General features: G+C 38.2%; 1 protein-coding gene across 5 annotated transcripts in view; it reads left to right on the top strand.

The window, feature by feature from the left end:
- Nucleotides 1-20,239, top strand: part of SCAPER (S-phase cyclin A associated protein in the ER) — a 508,319-nt gene that overhangs the window by 324,350 nt on the left and 163,730 nt on the right. For all 5 annotated transcript variants that reach the window (XM_047074743.1, XM_047074740.1, XM_047074744.1 and 2 more), the window contains one exon: nucleotides 19,636-19,751. In XM_047074743.1, the coding sequence (XP_046930699.1) occupies nucleotides 19,636-19,751 (116 nt within the window). The remainder of the gene's footprint in view (nucleotides 1-19,635; nucleotides 19,752-20,239) is intronic.

The raw sequence follows: 20,239 nt of genomic DNA, 5'->3' as shown, positions 1-20,239 counted from the left end.
TTTCCACCAAATTTAAATTGGAAGAAGTCTTACAGGGTGAATCTCTCTTTCTCTCTGTCTCTGTCTCTGTCTCTCTCTCTCTCATAGTTTGGATTATTATATGTATTCAGTGAATACTTCTTGACCTAAATGTGTTCTTTTTCTTAGATTTAGATAATTATTAGAAGATTAAAGTTAGTCACAAGGCATTGTGAATTTTTCAAATAGAAGAGCCCATGTGAATGACAAGCTACACTATACATTAAGTCTATTTTGATTAATAGAAATTTTATGTAAATCACTTGTCAGAAACACATGAAATGATTTTTTTATCTGTGTCATTTACACTAAATTCTTGCGGGCACAGAGCATTTTCTGAATTAAAATCTCTGTAGACAAGCAGTAAAATGCATAATGTGCTTATGAATAATACATTAACAACCTTATAGTCAAGATCAGTGATAAACAAATTGGTAGCCTAGTGTCTAGGGACACATTAGACTATTGAGTCCATTTGATAGAGGACTTTGTAGACTTGTCTGCTATCTTTGTATCAAGTGCCATAGAAACAAATTCAATAAATTTCTTATCTAACTCAAATGACGATTTAGGTAAATCTGATGAGTCTATACAGCTTTCCTGAGGTCTTCTTTGTATATCCTTTGTGTATCCTTTATACACACTTTGTATAAGTTGTATCATTTATGTGTTCTTATAATGCCTAATTGTAACATCAGGAACACAAATGGATTACTAGGTACAGCTATGAAGGGTGGACTCCTCTTATCATTGTGATTTATTAACTAATAAAAATTACTTTTTATAGTTTGGTTAACTTAAAGCAATAAAGTCCATTTTAGAGTTCCTTTCTGATTAAAGCATTCACCAGGGAACTTCATGATCTTGCTTTCACTGAGTTTATAATCCTTACATATTCATGAATAGAAACTAATTATACCAGACTGCAATGCTACACTATAAACTCCATAAAGATATGGACATGTCTGTTTTATCTGTCCTCAGCACCTAACATAAGAGCATAATGGTCACTCAATAAATGTTTGTTGAATAAATGAATGAAAATGTTAAGTAATGGTGCCCAGTAAGACAGTACTAAAGTGCTGGTTAATTAATGTCTCATATGGCAGCCAGTCAGGAAAATAGTTAACTACTCTCAGTATTTTAAAAATAGGGGAATTTACAACAAGGATTTCATTACAAAAATTATTGAACAGGCTAGAAGAGCAAAAAGAAGAGGGTAATGGTACCCAGAGACTGATAACTCTGCACCACTCAGCTGGAGGAGTAAATATGGGAATGGTACTGCCTGAAGCTGTGAGTCCACACTGACCACTGGCAGTGCTGGAACTCTACCTCTACCTTTAAAAATAATATTTTTGAATAGTTATGCACTATATATGGTACTTGTGGTATAAGGTTTACTGGGCAGAGTACTCTGTATAGGATATGGTTCTCCTATGTAGCTTGTGCATTTTGGTATTTCATATATTTAGAGACGTGCAGTCTTCTGATTTATTCCTTTTGTAGGCTGGGAGGTGATTTATCAGTACAAAAATAATTAGAATCTACTTGGTGCCAGGTACTATGTTAGATATTAGGATTATAAAAATTAATTTTTAAAGTGCAACTTTTAATATGTAAGTAAATTTGTCAGATTTAGACTTACATCTACATGTAAATATGTTCGGACCATGTAAACCATATAAAGTGTTAAGCTTGTATAAAAATTTTTAACAGTTTTGACCTGCCAGTTTACTTTAAAATAGCCATAGTTATTCCTATCAAGTTGTATTGTTCTTTAGGGAAAAAAGGGGGGAAGGAGGTAGCACCTGGATGGCTCTGTCGGTTGAGTGTCAGACTTCAGCTCAGGTCATGATCTCACAGTTCATGGGTTCGAGCCCCATATTGGGCTCTCTGCTATTAGCACAGAGACCGCTTAGGATCCTCTGTCCCCCTCCCTCTCTCTGACCCTCCCCTATTTGTGCTCTCTTCTGGAACATAAACATTTTTTTTTAAAGTAACATAAATGCATGTCTGCTGCAGTCTCCTGACTGCTAGGCAGTACCACTCACAGGCCATCTGAAATATGAGAACTTTATTTCCTGGCAGATGAGAGAAAAGGTGACTTGTCAGAAATAGGTGTGCTTAATGAGGTGTGCATTCTGAGAAGACAGCATCGTGTCTCGTGTCTGTGGGTAGGCAGCTAACAGTTTTCAAAGCTTAAATATGCACTGTTTCTGAGCTTATGATACAGGGTAGAGCTTGGAAAACATAAGCACGAGAACATACAGAAAATCATTCTTAGAGTCTAGCCTCCTCTTTGAACTGTTCTTTGTTCAAACAGCTCCACTCTCTGAGCTTTGGTACAGGTTTTAGTGGCCTGTGATGTAGACCCTGATGCTGTGTTAAGAGGTGCCAAACCAATATCCATAAAACCTTTAGAAAACATGGAATCCTTATTAGTTCAAAATAAGGGGAAGGAAAAGTAGGCTTTTTTGTTCAGAGTGTATGGCAACCAATATATGATATCTGTTGGGAGAAAATTGCCTTTCCTAGAAAAAGCACCATATGTTCCATTTCTTCCCCCTCCTCCATATTTTACTTCTTTATCTTTCGCATGGAATTAATATTATTGAACAGTAAAGGCTAGTTAATGACGACTCAGTAAAATTTTCAGTCCTATATACAAATACCCAATTTGAGGTACTGTTGAAGTCACCAAGGTTATATATTAAAAAGTTAAAATGGTTTTTAAAAGTGTTTTTTCCTAGCAGTGCTATTGCTGGGTCATAGGGTAGAGTGGGAGAGAGCCAAAGCATAAGAGACTCTTAAAAACTGAGAACAAACTGAGGGTTAATGGGGGGTGGGAGGGAGGGGCGGGTGGGTGATGGGTATTGAGGAGGGCACCTTTTGGGATGAGCACTGGGTGTTGTATGGAAACCAATTTGTCAATAAACTTCATAAAAAAAAAAAATAAACAGAACTAGAGCAAAAAAAAAAAAAAAGTGTTTTTTCACTTGGCATTATGAGAAAGGAGCCACAAGAGCTCTTCCTGTCCTGCTTTGCATGAGCCCCGGATCCTGTGACTGCCACATACTCATTTAGCACTTAGACATTATCTTGGAAAATCATCAGATTTTTTTTTATGCCTACTTTACCCAGTTAGATTCTAAGCTTTTTGTGGAGGAGACTATGATTCTGTACCAGACCAGGTAGTACCCTTTATGCCTTCTATGTAAAAGATGATTGGTAAATTGGCTCTTCTTTCTCCTCACATCTAATCGGTAGCCAAACCTGTTGCTTTTACTTGTAAATATAGCTTCTAGCCAGCCAGCCTATCTCTCTATTTGAATTGTCACTGATGGTGTTGGGTCCCTACTTATTTCTAAACTGGAATATAATCTCCTATTTGAGTTCTTTGCTCTTTGCCTTAACCCTTTCCACTGTATCCTTATAGCTTCCGAAAGTGAAAATTTAGGTGTGTCACCCTCTCCTTTAAACCTTTTCATGTCTCTCTGTTGCTTTAGAATAAGATCCAGACTCTATATTTTTGCATACAAGAGCCCCTGCAAAATATGTTCTCTTTCTACCCCTCTGGCATCATGTCTCGACATCCCCCACACACATCTTACACTCTAACCATTGTAAATGGGTTATAGTCCCTTGAATGAGCCCTGCACCCTCTTATCCCCATGCGTCTCATCCCCTCAAACACCTAATTCTCCCACCCAACCCTTTTGCTTCTCACAACCCTTACACCACCCCCACCCCAACACACACATATCCACCCTTACCACAAATACTTTTACCTGGATGGCTTCGTGTCTTTTGAGACTCAACTCTGGTGTCCCCTCCTCCAGAAAGTATTTCCTGTCATTCCCCTGATCTTCATCCAACCAGGTTAGGTGTACTCCACACCTATGTATACATAGGACTTATCACACTACGTGCACTGATCTGTTTTCAAATCTGTCTTTCTTAGTAGAATATGAGGTCTTTGAGGGCAGGTCCTGATCCTCTGTGCTTCTGTAGTTCTACCACTTACCAAGCACCAGGTACATAGCTGGCAGACAATAAATGTTTGTTCAAATAAATTCAGTGGGGTTTTTTTGCTTTTGTTTTTTTTTTTTCATTTTCTTTTTTTTTTTTCAGTTTGTCTTCAGTCTATCTCTTGCCTAAAGCCAAGCGAATGCCTCGGTATTCACAACAGATGTTTGTCTGGGCCAAATAGCTTACTTTACAGAAACAGCCAACTTGGCAGATTTGGTGATACCAAGAAAGAGTTAGTTCTGGGAATACATCACAGTCTATTCAAAGGAAAAATTGATACTATCTTGAAGTGTTGCAGTACTAGCAGTGACTGGTCATTTTATCGACATATCCCAAGTTTGTTATACTTATGTCAAGGACCAGAGGAGACTAGAAAATAGATTTCTATCTCAGAAAAAGCTAATAATTTATATTGTTTACTTATTTAATACAGAATCCAAAGTACAGATACCAGTTATTTTTAGATTTGGTCATCTAAGGTACCAACAACAGTTCCTTATGTATTCTAGGTACTGATCATTTGTTTGATATATCAGCCTTGTTCATATATGAACCCGAGCCAATGAGTTGTAAAATATACTATAAAAATCTAGTGAGATTACAGAGTATGTAACAATTGCCAAACTACCCAAAATGGCTATATTCTATGGCACATATTGGACTCATCTAATACATCTAACTTTCATAAGGAAATTAGATCATTTTCAAATTCCTTCTTATATTTTGTAATTCCTTTCTGTCTCTTACCATTTATTTTGAACTACTTGAATAATGGCCCTTTTTCAAAGCTTCAGTAGTCTCTCTCAAGAACAATATAGAGCCAACTCAAATCTAGAAGTTTAAGGTTAATTGTGTCTGTAGTGCTATCATCCTGTCTAGGGAAACTTCTCAACACTAACTCTATGTCATTCATTACACTCACCTTGCAGACATTTTAGTTCGGTGAAGCAATTTTATTTTTCAGTGCATGCTGTGCAGAGAGTAGTAGTGTGATGTTTAAAGCTCAGATTCTAAAGTCTGACATATCTGGATTTGATTCCTAGATCAGCTCTTACTGGTTAAATAATCTTAAACAAGTTACGCCTCTTCCTGAGCTTTAGTTTCCTCATGCAAATGGAATGGTAACTGTATCAACCTCATGCTGCCCCGTTGTGAATATTCTGAGACACTGCTTGCAAGGCACTTGGAGTGTCTGGTGCATATGCACGTGTGCTCAGCAAGTGTTGGTGATTCTTTTTAATGTGCCTAGCACATAGGAAATAGCAGTAATGAAGACAGATATAGACCCTGCCCTTCTCCGTACCTATGTATACATAGGACTTATCACACTTAATTGCCCTTCTAGACAATTAAACAATTAATTACAATTAAGAGCAATGAGTGTTTGAAGAAATGATTGAGAAAATACAGAATTGTTTGTGGATGTAGTAGGAAGACTGAATACAACCTAGAAGTCAGAGAAGGCCTGTTTGAGGAAATAACCTTGAAGCTGTGACTGACAGGGCAAGAAGGTAGACTCTGAAACAGAGATATTTATGAGAGAAATCATACTTCAGTGCAATTTTGAGATGTCACAAAGATCCCAGGATATGTCCCCTTAAGAAGCCTCAGGTTAGGAACTAGTATTTATTTGATGACAGCATGGTAGGTACTTAGCAAGATAAAGGAGGGCAGTATAAAGAAGATGATGATGATCACTAACATTTATGAGAATCAGCTTATTTAATCCTCTCAACAACCATTTGGAGTGGAATTACGTGGCCCAACTTACAAATAAGAATGCTGAGGCATCAAGAGGATAAGTACCTTGGCAGATGTTACGCAGCTAATAAGTGTGAAAAGATTGGGATTCAAACCATGGCAGAATTATTCCAGAGGCCATGTTAATGGTTCCTAAACAGTGACTAAGAAATGGTTTGTGCCCACAGGAGCTCAGTCTAGAGGACAATAATTCTTCTGGCTACAGCTACTATAGCAAGAACTATTTTGCAGTCTTTTCTATCATAAAATTAGCAAATGGTCCTTCTATCTGATTCCTCCCCATACAGTACATCATTTCTGCAGATCTTTCTCAGATCCCTAGCTCTCCCCACCCTGCTAAAGAGGTCTAGCATCATGTACCATTTATGTTCACACGTGAATTTCTTCAGAGGGACAGATTCTTTTTAGGGTCTTTACATTTCTTTTCCATATGATAACTTTACTTATCATATTGGGAGGATATAGACTTTCATGCTGACTTAAAACCAAAACCAATTTCAGACTTCAGACTAAAGGCTTTGTGTAAATACAAACTTTTTAAAAATGTTTTATTTATTTTTGAGAGAAAGAGAGAGATAGCGCGAGCAGGGGAGAGGTAGAGAGAGAGGGAGACACGGAATCTGAAGACAGGCTCCAGGCTCTGAGCTGTCAGCACAGAGCCCAACGTGGGGCTCAAACCCACGAACCATGAGATCATGACCTGAGACGAAGTCGGACCCCCAACTGACTGAGCCACCCAGGCGCCCCATGTGTAAATATAAATTGATCATCAAACTTTTCTTCAAATGAATTTGAGTATTCCTTGTAAAGAAAAAGGGATTTATATTTGCCTTTTCATAAAGCAAAAAAATGGTCTGGTGTTCTGCAGACTTAATGACTCCTCTGGGTTTTGTTTGCCTTGAAAAAGCAGACTTTTAAACATTTCAGTTCACCTTTAGTAAAGGTCTTATCTTATTCTCATAGCTAAAAGTAGTAGCACAGAGCAGTTCTCACGTTAGAATTCAATGGGGCAGCATTAACTCTTCAGTAAACATTTGATCATGTTTGCTTTAGGAAAATTAGGAAGAAAGACCAGATATTCTGAAAAAGTCTTCACACTGTTCTCCACATAAAAAGGTATTGTTTGCAACATTATAATGGAGAACAGAAGCTCTGCATTATTAGGCAGTTTTCATCCATGACCAAAGAATAGTTAACATGATCATCTTGAAGTCCAGAATCTGAAGGACTATTTATTTTTGCCTTCTTCCTTGCCACATTTTGTATTAGTCTCATAAGTAACAGATTTCACACTGTTTTTGTCTTCTCTATTTTATCTATATCCCTTTTAGATGCTAGAGAACAAGGCCTAAACCAGAGTGCTGGCTCCAGATAATCCATCTGCAAAAACATTGCCCATCACTAGGCATTTCCCTCTTCTATTTCCCCTGGACTGAATAAAGCAGGCCTTAGCAGCATCATTTCTGAAATTAGTTGTACTCAACTTTCCTAGTACCCAATCACAAGGCTTTTTAACTTAGTTGCTTCTGGGAAAAAAATAAAATTAAAACTAAATAATATATAACATAACATAACATAACATAACATAACATAACATAACATAATATAATATAATATAATATATAAATGAAACAAAATAAAATAAAATAAAACTTGGGATAAATATCCTGTCGTGGGTACAAGTGGAGAAATCATACTTAAAAGACTTTGAAACAGTATCTGTGCTGAAGTTAGAAGCAAAGCCTACAGAGATTTCACTGACATTCAGGAAGGAAAGGATTTTGAAAGACTGCCCCAGCTGAGAAAGTATTGAAGGCCATTTGGGACTGGAGCTGCAGAGGGAGCTCATCTTGGGCCACCTGGAGCCTTTTTTAACCCTGGTCCCACATTGCCTCCCTCCTCAGTCAAGGCCTGCTTCCCTCCTGCTGTGTGCACATTTCTTCCTGTTTCCTGACAGTCTCAAGACCTGCACCACCAGTTAAAAGAACTACTCGTATTTCAGTCCCTTAGAATCTAGTTAGGTCTCATTTCCTTTTTTATTTACTTGTGATGGTCAAACTTGGCATTCTTTTACATTCTCTGAGTCTGGATTATTTCAAGAATTTTTTTTTAAGCTGCTAGTGAATTCTTATTAGTTTTGATAAATGTAGAATGGTTGTGTAAGATTTTAACATGAGGGAAAGCTAGATTAAGGCATACAGGAACTTTACTGTCCTTGAAACTTTTCAATATATCCAAAATAATTTCAAAATCAAATTTTCTTTAAAATTTTCAAAATTTAATTTTCTTTTTTAAAAAGTCTCAGAATTTAAAAAATTCGGATATTTAGTGATAAGTATGCCAAAAGCCGAACACATTTTTATTTTAACATGCTAGATTTTCTTTCTGTAGATCCATCATACCCTCCGAAGTCAGATAAACCTAGACTCAATCCCCAGCTCTGCCAATCACTAACAGTAAAAAATTAAATGATTCCTCTAAGGCTTTTTTTTTTTTTTTTAAATCAGTACAATGAACAATGATTCCTACCTCATAAGGTTGTTGTGAGAGCTTGTGTAACAACCCAGGGCCCGCCACATGGTTAGCCCTTGAATTGTCACTTTCCGCCCTACTGTTTTTTGAGAAAAGTAAAGTTTGGATTCCTATTCTTTCCTTAAGTTTGTTTTCACTTTTTAAAGTTGCCCTCCCCCTCCCTCTTTCTTCTGTGTCCCTCCTTAAAGACATAAAAGAGTCCTGGTCACTACTTTACTTGAGTATGGGGCAAAATAAACGAAGGTCAACGTGATTAGGGCAGTACATAAGCATCACATCTCGGGCCTCTCCTCTCAGGGCTTGCCTCCTTCAGAGCAGGGCCTACCTTCGCTTGCCTTACCTTGTCAGCCCAGGCAAGGACTAGTGCCTCTTCCACAATTTCTAGCTTACTTGCACCCTTACCTTGACTTTCCCAGCCGTATGGGTATTTCTACACCTTTTCTTTCTCATTGTGGATTGATGAATTTTCTCTCTCCTCTTAAGACAATTTCTGATGTTAGAACCCCAGAAACTAGAATGTGCCTTTATTTTTTTTGATTCAGCAGCCATTTACTGAATACCAGTTGTTTAAAATGTTTTTTAATTGAAGTATAATTAGCATACAGTGTTATATTCATTTAATATAATGATTTACACTTCTATATATTACTCAGTGTTCATCAAGATTAATGAATTCTTGGGGTGCCTGGGCGGCTCAGTTGGTTAAGCATTGTCCCCTTGGTTTCAGCTCAGGTCATGATCTCAGGAGATCCAGCCACATGTCAGGGCTCCCTGCTGCATGTGGAGCCTGCTTAAAAATTTCTCTCCTTCTCCCCTCTCCCCCTCCCCTGCTTATGCATGTGCACACACTCTCTCAAAATAAATAAATAAACAAACAAACAAACTCTTAATCCCCTTTCTATTTCATCCATTTCTGCACCTACCTCCCTCTGGCAACCACCAGTTCTCTGTATTTAAGAGTATGGTTTGTTTTTTTTGTTTGTTTGTCACTTTTTAAAATTTCTTTTGATTCTTAAATTCCACATATGAGTGAAATCATATGGCATTTGTCTCTGTTTGACCTATTTCACTAGCATTATACCCTCTAGGTCCATTCTTTTTACGAATGGCAAGATCTCATTCTTTTCTATGGCTGAGTAGTCTGAATACCTACTTTTTTTGCTAGATTCTATAGAAGCATAATTCCAGTTGTCCCAAGAGCTCACAGTCTGCTTTGTGATTAAGTAGAAAATCATATGATCTAGTTTATAATTAAATAATAGAAAAGTGTCATGAACTATAAATGTCATGATGGAGAGAGAACAGAGTGATGTAGAAACACTCTCCTTTTCCTTGCCATCCAGGTGGAGAAGAGCCTTTGAGCTCTAAGGTCCTGCTCCCTGGGTGCTGCTAGACCCAAAGGAGTTTGTCCATGTTACTCACTTTTGTCCCTATCATTTTCCTGCCCAAAAGAGATTCTCATTGGTTTGATGGTCCCAAGTTGTTTTACCTCTAAGCTTTAAAATTTCCAGGACATTTAAGATGCAAGAACGGAGGGGAAGGAACTGCTGTGTTAAGACTCTTCAAGTTCTGTTGTAAACTAACAGGTAGCCTCAAAGTTGGGAGAGGTGAGAGAAATAAAGCAGTCATTCAAGGAACCTCATTTGTAGGTCCTTGACTTTGGGTTTTTTGTCTTTATTTGATAGCGTGAGAACTCAGAAAACTGTTCCAACAGATACCCATTGTGTCCTGAAGAACTAGTCACAGGGACCATTTCCTTTGTGGGAGTACAGCTCTCCATCCATCCCCTCACTGTGGCATCCCCTCACTGCACTGCATTTATCTATATGAAATCTCTGTCTCACCAGCTCTCTGAGTGCTGCACCTGGCCAGTGCCTGCCACTTGACATCCTGGCAGCACTGAGGATGAGGGAGATCAAAAATAACTTTATTGTGAGTTTTGTTGGATTGCAATGATAAACTTTATATACTGATCTTCGGTCATCTGTCTCATAACAGCTTAAAGGGAAGGAGCAGGGTGTCTTGTGTCCCGCACCACCCCCTCTCACTCACCCTGCCCTCATCTCACTTAGTCCAGACAGGTCAAAAATGGCACAGTTCAGCTCCCTTAGGGAGAGCCTTCCAAAGGATCCAAGTTCTGATTAGCATTACAAAGGAATTGTTTCTCTCATCTTGAGAAAGCTTTTCCAGCCTCCCCCAGCCTCACTTACCTTATTACCTAAGCCTTCAAACTGTAGATTATGACTCTTTTGGGTACAACATTTACATAAGTTTCTAATTTCCTTGTGATATTCTCAACCCCAGACCCTGAGTTCTTTCAAATGTGAGTATACAGCTGAAAAGCTGAGCCTAGACATTTATGTAGATGATAGGAATATGAGGAAGCCAACATTAGAAGGCTTAGAAGGGAAAAATCCTGTCAGCTCATCATGCTCCCTTTAAACTAACACTAACAGGTGAGGATAGCAGAGGAATGAAGATGATGTCCTTTAAGTGTTAGGTTAGTTTTCCATATGGGAAAAATAACCATAAAAAAATTTACTCTGGAATCTTCTCATCTCTGTAAATTGGTCTACCAAGTTCTAAATTTATGGACTTGCCAAAACCTACTTGTATTATCTCTAAACAGGTCTTAAGGTACCACCAGATGCTCAGAACAAATCTAGCCTATCCTACTAATGAACAGGCAAACAGTTTTCCCCATCTGCCACCTCTGTCTAAAAGGCTAGGAAGGCCTTCCTCCCTGATCACAAAGAACATAATTACCGTCTATAGAGAAGTCAAGTACAAAGGCCACCAGCCTTTGTAGGCCACCAAAGATTAACAGCTGCCTCTCCTTTGATTGGGAGAGGCAATAACAGTTACTCTAGTTAATAATTGAATGGATTCCCGGGCCATGTAATTCAGATTGAAGCTGTCATTTTTTTGCTGGCCTTCAGCTAAGCTGGGTTATTAGAATGGAGCCACTAATCCTATTAGTCAGTTGTCAGTCTCAGAGTGGGAGAGAGCAGAGGAAGGCAGAGCTATTAAGGTGTTATGTCAGGTACATAATAAGTAAAGCCACACATTTCATCTTTTAGAGGTATTTTTTTCCTCACTCAAATCAGAAAGAGCTCCTTATGAGTGTTCCACTTTCACATGTCTGAATGCAGAGTGTTTGGAAAAGGGGTAAAAGGGAAAAGGAAAGGTACCTAGTTCATCTTTCTAGATATTTTTAGTCACTAAACAAAGTTTGCTTGGTGCCTACTATGTGTGTAGCCTGTGCTTGACCCTGATTGAGAATGCAGAGACAGGAGAGCTAGGCTTTATAGCCTAGTACGTGAACACAAATAATACAGGAATAATATAAGGGATATATAATATAGGGGATAATATAGAAAGTGATAAGGGCCCCAAGAGAAATGCAGTTAAATACGGAGACCTTTGACTTTAGTTGAAGGTATCAGAAAGGCTTCATGAAAAATATTTGATGTGGGTCTTAAAGGAATGAGGGAGCATTTGAACATTATAGGGTGAGAACGTGGCAATTTAGATGGAGAGAATAATTATGGTTAAGCATTTTTAGGATACTAGCTTTTTTCTAGACACTAACAGGGATAGGAACAAGTATAAGATGATGTATTTGAGAAGCATCCATTCCCATCGTGGCATTAAGATATCCAGGAGCATAAAGAGCACCGAGTATAGGAAGTACCAGGTGATTAGCGCAAGCAGTTAGTGTGGTGGGCACAGAGAGGAAGGTGAAAAATGGGAGGCCCTTTGAGTCTGTGGATTGTTGTGTGAATGTGACTTCCATCTTTTATTTGCATATAGAGCTTTTAATGCCACGTGCCAAGTCCAGATACAGAGCCACGTGCTTAAGGAGGTGGATTTTCTCCTTTACTTGAACATTTGGGTGCTCGTCGAGCCAACTTGATTTTCCTTTTTCTGTCCTCCTGAGGTGAAAATGTCATGGGATATGATAGGACTATTTTACCCATTTTTCTGCATAGAGAGGGGGAGAGCTGTTTGTTTGCACTGTGTTCAGGAACGGAATCCAGAAGGAGGCATTCGTTCTTTCTTATGGGCCTCTGTATTGTGTGTTAACCTCTGATACCTCACAGAACATTTTTGCTCTCTGAGAGAAATCTTTTCATTTGTTCATCCTTTTGTTCAGTCACTCATCCATCAGGTGTTCACCATTCCTGTTCTGTGCCAGAACTGGGGCTGCAAAGATGAGTCAGCTTAAGGAGCTTCAGACCGAATGAGGGCCTGAGGTAGGGCAGAGATGATGGGAGGAATAGAAGTTGATATAGGAGATGAAGAAGTTAGGAAGATACTAAACAGGTTGCCATCTGGCCATCTTCTGTGGAAGAGGATCCACCTCTGGATTCTGAATTTCCATTGCAAAAGTAACCAGAAACCTCCATGACTCCAGAGGGAGGTTTGTGAGTTTTTTTATTTCACAGTTGGTTTTGCCTTTTGGTTTATTTCCTTGAAAAGCTGCAAATGACAAATTAAAGCTTCAGTTTTCAATAATACATTAGGAAAAATTTGGCTTTAAATGGCCTTTATCTTCCTGAAATTGGCTTATTTTTTCCTGTTTAATGTCTAACTAGAGCTTATATCTTCAGTTTTTTAAGAGGTCACATCCATGTTGTTGGCACTGCATAAAAGGCTTTGAGTTTTGTTTTGTTTTTAAAGCATAGATGTATACATTAAAATGGTCTGCTTTTACTCAGTCCTTTTCGCCTCCACCTCTGCAATGTTGATCCGGTTCTCTCCCATTGTGGAGAGGTCTACAAGAATAGCATTGGTGCTGCTTCATTTCCCTGTGGACAGATTGCATCAGTTGGTGCATCTGCTTGGCCTGAGGTAAAATATACTTTGTTTTTGAATTAAGAGATATATATAAAGGCTTTACACAGAAATGGATGGATCTTCCTTGTTGGCTATTAAGGAGGCTCAAGGTGAATATGTCCTTCAGTCTTGAAAAACTGAATTTTATTCCTTGGTCATGAAGCTCACTTTCAGGAACAAACTGTTCTACAAGGCACACACAGTATCAGGAGTGGAGGATTTTATCCTGTGATCATACCAGAGAAGTTATTGACTATCTGTGTTTTCACAGTCAAAATCATGTGCAGGTATCCTTTTCAGCCTTCTTTCTCAGAAACATCATTCACAACCATTGGCTGAGCACATACTGAGTGCCATCCCCTCTGCTAAGTGTTGGGAATGTGATGAAACAGACATGGCCCCTAAACTCAGGAAGCTCTGAGTTTAGTGGGGATACAAAGATAAAATGCTGGAGAATCATCCCCTCTGGGGAGGAGGAACAGTATTTGCAGAAGCACAGAGGCGTGAAAGAACGAGGGCCATATGGGGAATTTGGTTGAGGGAGAGGCAGGAACATGGCAGGGAAGAAGGCTGTTAATGGGGCATCAGATTCTGAAGACCTGTGCTAAGGAATTTGAGCCTCCCGCAGACAGTGAGGATGAAGTCACTCAAGTGTTTTAAGCAGAGTGACATGATTACATTTACTCTTGAGAATATTATCCTCATTGCATATATAGGCATCCAGAAAAGGACTACTCAAAAGGGAGTCCACAGTCCAGTGCTAGGCCACTGTCACTAGAACAGGGTGAGATAAATACACAAATCCAGAGTAAGTTTTAGCAAACTGGCAGAGTAATTTTATGTCTGTTGTATCTAATATTTTTAAATGTGGTCTCCACTTTTGTGCATCTTTTTTTTTCATTTGTTCAGTATTTCATTTGTATTGCATTTCACAAAAGTATTGGTCTACAATGGAGTAGAAATCGAAGGAAGGAAGGAAGGGCAAAGAAAGAAAAAGGAAAGGAAAGGAGTAGGAAATGAAGGAAACCCTGATTTTTATCTTAGAGTATTTAGAAAGCACAGCTCTAGAGAATAGGCTGGTGTGGGGTGAGCCTAGATCCAAAGATTCCAATTAGGTACTGATTGCTGCAGTACCTCAAGCAAGAGACCATGAAAGCCTGAACTGACGTGGTAGATGTAGGCAAGAGTAGATGTAGGCAAGGTAGATGTAGGCAACACAACAGAAGTGGAGTAATCAGAACTTGGATTCTGAATCAGTGGGAAAGCTGAGGAAGAGGGAAAAGTCTAGAAGGGCAAGTGTTCTTTTAAGAGTCTGCTGAAAGTTGGACCCTTGCCCTATGCGTTTTTTTAGCTTTTTCATCCCTGGTTCACAGAGATGTTCCATTTATTTTTTAATGTGGTTCTGCCTTTTCAATATGATCACATATTATGGGGACACCTGGGTGGCTCAGTTGGTTAAATGCCAGACTTCGGCTCCAGGTCATGACCTCACGGTTTGTGGGTTCAAGCCCCGCGTTGGGTTCTGTGCGGACAGCTCAGAGTCTGGAAGCCTGCTACAGATTCTGTGTCTCCCTCTCTCTCTCTTCCCCTTGACGTGTGCGTGCTCTCTCTCTCTCTCTCTCTCTCAAAAATAAATAAACATTAAATATTATCACATATTTTATCTATAATTCCTACTTCTTTCGAGTATAAGAAGAAAGGAGGTATATATATGTGTTTATATCCCTGTACTGACTAAGAGTTCCTCTGCTGTATTCCTTATGCTTTAGATGCTTCTGGTACCAGATACAGTAGAAACATTGCTAATGGGATAACCATTCACTACCAAATTAAATCCAGAAAATATTCATGTATATCATATGATCTCATTTACATGAAATTCTACAAGAGACAAAATTAACCTATATTTTGTTTCTTTTTACCTTATGATCCCCTTCACCCATCCCATTTCTTCCACCCCCCATCCTCTGCCTCTAACAACCACTAATCTGTTCTCTGTGTCAGTGGGCTTTTTTTTTTTTTTAATTCTACATGTTTTTCTCTACCTGACTTATTTCACTTAGGATAATGCCCTCAAGGTTTATCCATGTTTTCACAAATGACAAAATTTCATCCCTTTCATGGCTGAGTAATATTCCATTTTATTTATATACCACATCTTCTGTAAACATTTTATTTATCATTGGACATTTATCTTGCTTCCATATCTTGGCTATTGTAAATAATGCTGTGTGAATGTCGGGTACATATATTTTTTCAAATTAGCATTTTCATTTGCTTCAGCTAAATACTCAGAAGTGGAATTTCTGGATCATATGGTACTTGTACTTTTAATTTTTTGAGGAACCTACATACAGTTTTCCATAGTGGCTGCACCAATTTATATTCCCACCAGTAGTATACAAGGGTTCCCTTTTCTCCATATCCTCACCAACACTAATTCTTTCTTTTTCTTCTCTTTCTTTTTCTTTATCTCTTTTTCTTTCTTTCCTTTTCTTTCTTTCTTCCTTCCTTTCCTTTCTCTTTCTTTCTTTCTTTCTTTCTGATAATACCATTCTAACAGGTGTGAGGTAATATCTTACTGAGATTTTCATTTGTATTTCCCTAATGATTAATGGTGTTAAACATCTTTTCATATACCTGTTGGTTATCTATGTGTCTTCTTTGGAAAAAATGTATATTCAGACCTTCTGGCCATTTTTTTAATTGGATTGTTTGTGTTTTTTACTATTGAGTTGTTTGAGTTCTTTATGTATTTTACCAGAAATATGATTTGCAAATATTTTCTCCCATTCAGTAGATAGCCTTTTCATTTTGTGGATGCTTTCCTTTGCTACATAGAAACCTTTTAGTGTGATGTAGGCCCACTTATTTATTTTTGCTTTTGCTTTTGGTGTTTAAATCTATGGGACTATAAATCAAATCTGTGGTTGCTTCATGGAGTGGGGGGATTGACTATAAAAGTGGTATGAGGGAGCTTTCTAAGGTGATGGAAGCGTTCGGGTCTTGATAAGGATTTCTCAAATTTATTTGAATGGTATACTTAAGATCTGAGCCTTTTAACCAATTGCAAAGTATACCTCAATTTAAAAAAATACCCAGTAAACATAAAGTGTTCAATCCAACTGATTATCCAGGAAAGGCCAATAAAAACCTCAATGAGGGGCACCTGGGTGGCTTAGTCAGTTGAGCGTCCAACTTTGTCTCAGGTCATGATCTCGCAGTTCATGAGTTCGAGCCCCATGTCGGGCTCTGTGCTGACAGCTCAGAGCCTGGAGCCTGCTTCGGATTCTGTGTCTCCCTCTCTCTGCCCCTTCTCCGCTCATGCTCTGTCTCTCAAAAATGAATAAACCTTAAAAAAATTTTTTTTTAATTTAAAAAAACAGCCCTCAATGAAATGCCATTATGCATTCATAAGAATGACTAAAGTTTTTAAAAAAATGATAAAATCAATTTTGGTGTGAATGTAGAATAGCTGAAATTATCACATGTACACAAATACTTTAGAAAGCTGTTTGGCCATAGCTAATAAAATTGAACCTATGTATACTCTATGATGCAGGAATTCCACTCATATACCCAACATAACTGCATGTCACAGTTGCGCAAATACATGTACAAAAATGTTTAGGGGCGCCTGGGTGGCACAGTCGGTTAAGCGTCCGACTTCAGCCAGGTCACGATCTCGCGGTCCATGAGTTCGAGCCCCGCGTCGGGCTCTGGGCTGATGGCTCAGAGCCTGGAGCCTGTTTCCAATTCTGTGTCTCCCTCTCTCTCTTCCCCTCCCCCGTTCATGCTCTGTCTCTGTCCCAAAAATAAATAAACGTTGAAAAAAAAAAAATTAAAAAAAAAAATGTTTAAAGCAGCATTGTCCAGAGTTTGAAAGTGGAAACAACCCAGAGCACGTTGCTGGCTCAGACCTTGGGACACTCAGTTAAGCATGTGACTTCGATCTAAATCATGATCTCACCGATCCCAAGTTCAAGCCCCTTGTCAGGCTCTCTGCTGAGAGCTCAGAGCCTGGAGCCTGTTTCAGATTCTGTGTGTCCCTCTCTCTCTCTGCCTCTCCCCTGGTCATATTGTGTCTCTCTCAAAAATAAATAAACAAAAAAAAAAAATTGAGGGGCGCCTGGGTGGCTCAGTTGGTTAATCTTCTGACTTCAACTCAGTTCATGATTTCACAGTTCATGGGTTCAAGCCCCGCATCGGGCTCTGTGCTGATAGCTCAGAGCCTGGAGCCTGCTTCAGATTCTGTGTCTCCGTCTCTCTCAAAAATAAATAAACATTGGGATGCCTGGGTGGCTCAGTCAGTTAAGCGTCCGACTTCGACTCAGGTCGTGATCTCCCAGTTTGTGAGTTTGTGAGTTCGAGCCCCGGGTCGGGCTGTGTGCTGATAGCTCAGAGCCTACTTTGGATTCTGTGTCTCCGTCTCTCTTTGCCCCTCCCCTATTTGTGCTCTGTCTATCAAAAATAAATAAAAAATGTTTTAAAAAAAATTTTTAAATAAATAAACATTAAAAAAAAACAACCCAGATGTCAGTCAGCAGTGAAACATTTAAATAAGTTGAGTAAGATAATAAGATAATGGTTATCTTCACCCTGTAATGTTAAAAGTGAAAGTAATGTGGAAGGGATGAAAAAAGATGCTAGAATAAAGTAAATTTTTCCAAAAAAAAAAAAAAGTTGATGTATATAATCAGACAAGGGAATATTATATTCCAACAAGGGAAATGAATGAAACACAGGTATAGGCAGCAATATGGATGAATTTAGAAAAAAAAAATTTGAGCAAGAAAAGAATATGTAGATTCTGTAGAATATGTAGAGTATGATTATGTTTTTATGGAACTCAAAAGAAGACAAAGGTAATCTATGATTTTAAAAATCAGGATCGCTTTTACATTTGGGGAAGAAGAAGAGAGAGTGAATGAGATGGGCATCAGGAATATTATGGCATGTTATAAAACTATTTTTTTTATTTTTTATTTTGGAGTTGTTACAGGGCGTTGTGTTTGTTATTTTTTTAATTTTTATTTATATTATTGCTTTTTCATTTTGGATTTGGTATAGGATGTGTTCAACTTGCCATAACTCTTCCAGCTATACAGTTATGATTAGTGCAGTTTTCTTTGTGTTGTGTGCTAATACAAAATTTATTATTATTTTCTAATCATATTGACATCCTAGCCTATGAAGAAAGAATGGTAACAGCATGATGGTTTCAAATTACTGAATACACCTGGGTTTTTCAGTTTTTTTGATGGTTAGTTTTATTGCAAAGAAACATTTTTTCCCATTAAAAACAAAAATTCTTTATTTTCTATCCTAAAAGTATGATTTCTTGTCTAGGATTCACAATAAACTTATTATAGTGTCAAACTGTATTTTATTGTGCACATAGTGAGCGATTAAATGACTAAGGCACTGTACTACCAAAGTCTAGTCAGAAGTCAGTAGTCCACATCAAGCAGAGCATTGTGCTTAGAACATCAGAAGAATCAGACAAACATGTTTGACAGATCTTGTGTATAACTCCTATCTCTCCCTGATGCACACCCTCTTATCCCCCCAAAAATACTTAAGTGTTTCAAAGATATTTCAAGGCTTGATGAACTATAGCATGCTCTTAGAAGAAACATAAAGGTGGTGGTATAATAGCAGATTGCGGTGATCGTTTGTATGCATAGAAACTAATACAGTGTACCATAGAATTGCTCTTGCCTGTCCCCATGCCAGAGAAATGCAAAGAGCTCAGAGATGTTCCTTTCACAAGACTTGAAAACAATTCAGAAATTGTAAAGAAATAATCATCGGTTGAGTTCTATAATGCTGACTTAAGATTCTCCCTAAAATAGCTGAAATGGTGAAAAAAATATATGGAGATGGTTAGGTATGAGATTATCTTGTATTGCCAAGGAAAAAAGTAATACGAGAGGAAATCTTTGTGACAGTTAGTTTGTCTTGTTAGGTGGTAATTAGCATTACAAGATGATCTGCTTTTTAAAATTATTGCTAAAATATTCTGTGTAAAACGGTTTTGCCCTCTGCATGGAGCACTCCATTCCCTCCCCTTTTTTTTTTGGCCTGTTTCAGAACCTCAACCAGAAAAGCCTGTGCTGACCCTTTCCCCAATATATAGTTGGTTCCCTATTATTCTTATAGAGCACCTTCCCTTTTTCTTCAAGGTACTTATCATAATTGAAATTATTTTATTTATGGTTATTTGATTGGTGTTGTTCTCATCCACTAAATTTTAAGCTTCATGGGGGCAGCAACTATGTCTTCTGTGTTCACCAGTTTCAACCTCCTGTTCCTAGCACTGCATAAACATTCAATAAGTATTTGTAGAATAACTGAACCAACAGAGTGTTTGACACTACAACTAAATATTTCATTTGGTGATCATTCTATGCCTGAGAAATTGGGCTAATTTCTACTTGTATTTCTGTCTAGAATGTAGCAGATCAGATTGCATTTCAAGTTGCTGGTGGATTAACAGCCCTTGAACACATTCTTCAAGTAGTAGTCCCAACCACAAATGTGAACACAGCCTCACGAATTCCTCTTAAGTAAGTATAGTTTTTTAATCTGTCTTTCACGTTTCATTTGTGAGTCATTTCTGCTCTATGGTTTCCATATGGGGGACCACAAGAAACTTGTATGTGTATTCAGGCTTGAATAGCAAAAGCTTACACTCCCCATTAGGGAGAAAAACAGAGGTGCTCGACTTCACTTACAAAACTCAAATCAAGCCTAAAAGCCTTAAAAAGGAAATCTCCTTGGTCTATGACCTTCTCTAATCCTAAAACAAGAAGAATGGATGAACTCCTGGGCAGCTTTAACTGCTTACATAAATTGAACAGAACTGAATAGTAGTAGCAAAAAGGTAGTACAAGAAGAGGTAAGTACATTAACAAAGGCCTGAGCTGTGAAATTTGAAGAAATCCCTAACATACAGGAAGATTAGTCTGAAGCCAAGACTGCCATAGTCTAGAGTCCTGGCCAAATAGCTGGCAACTGAATTGCAGTTCAGTCTTTAACTGCAAATTGCTCTTTG

The sequence above is a fragment of the Lynx rufus genome, unplaced genomic scaffold (assembly GCF_022079265.1).
Source record: "Lynx rufus isolate CCGP_SWC_20201006 ecotype Redwood Valley unplaced genomic scaffold, mLynRuf1.p SCAF_13, whole genome shotgun sequence".
NCBI lineage: Eukaryota > Metazoa > Chordata > Mammalia > Carnivora > Felidae > Lynx > Lynx rufus.
This window is presented reverse-complemented; position numbering and strand designations above follow the sequence as displayed.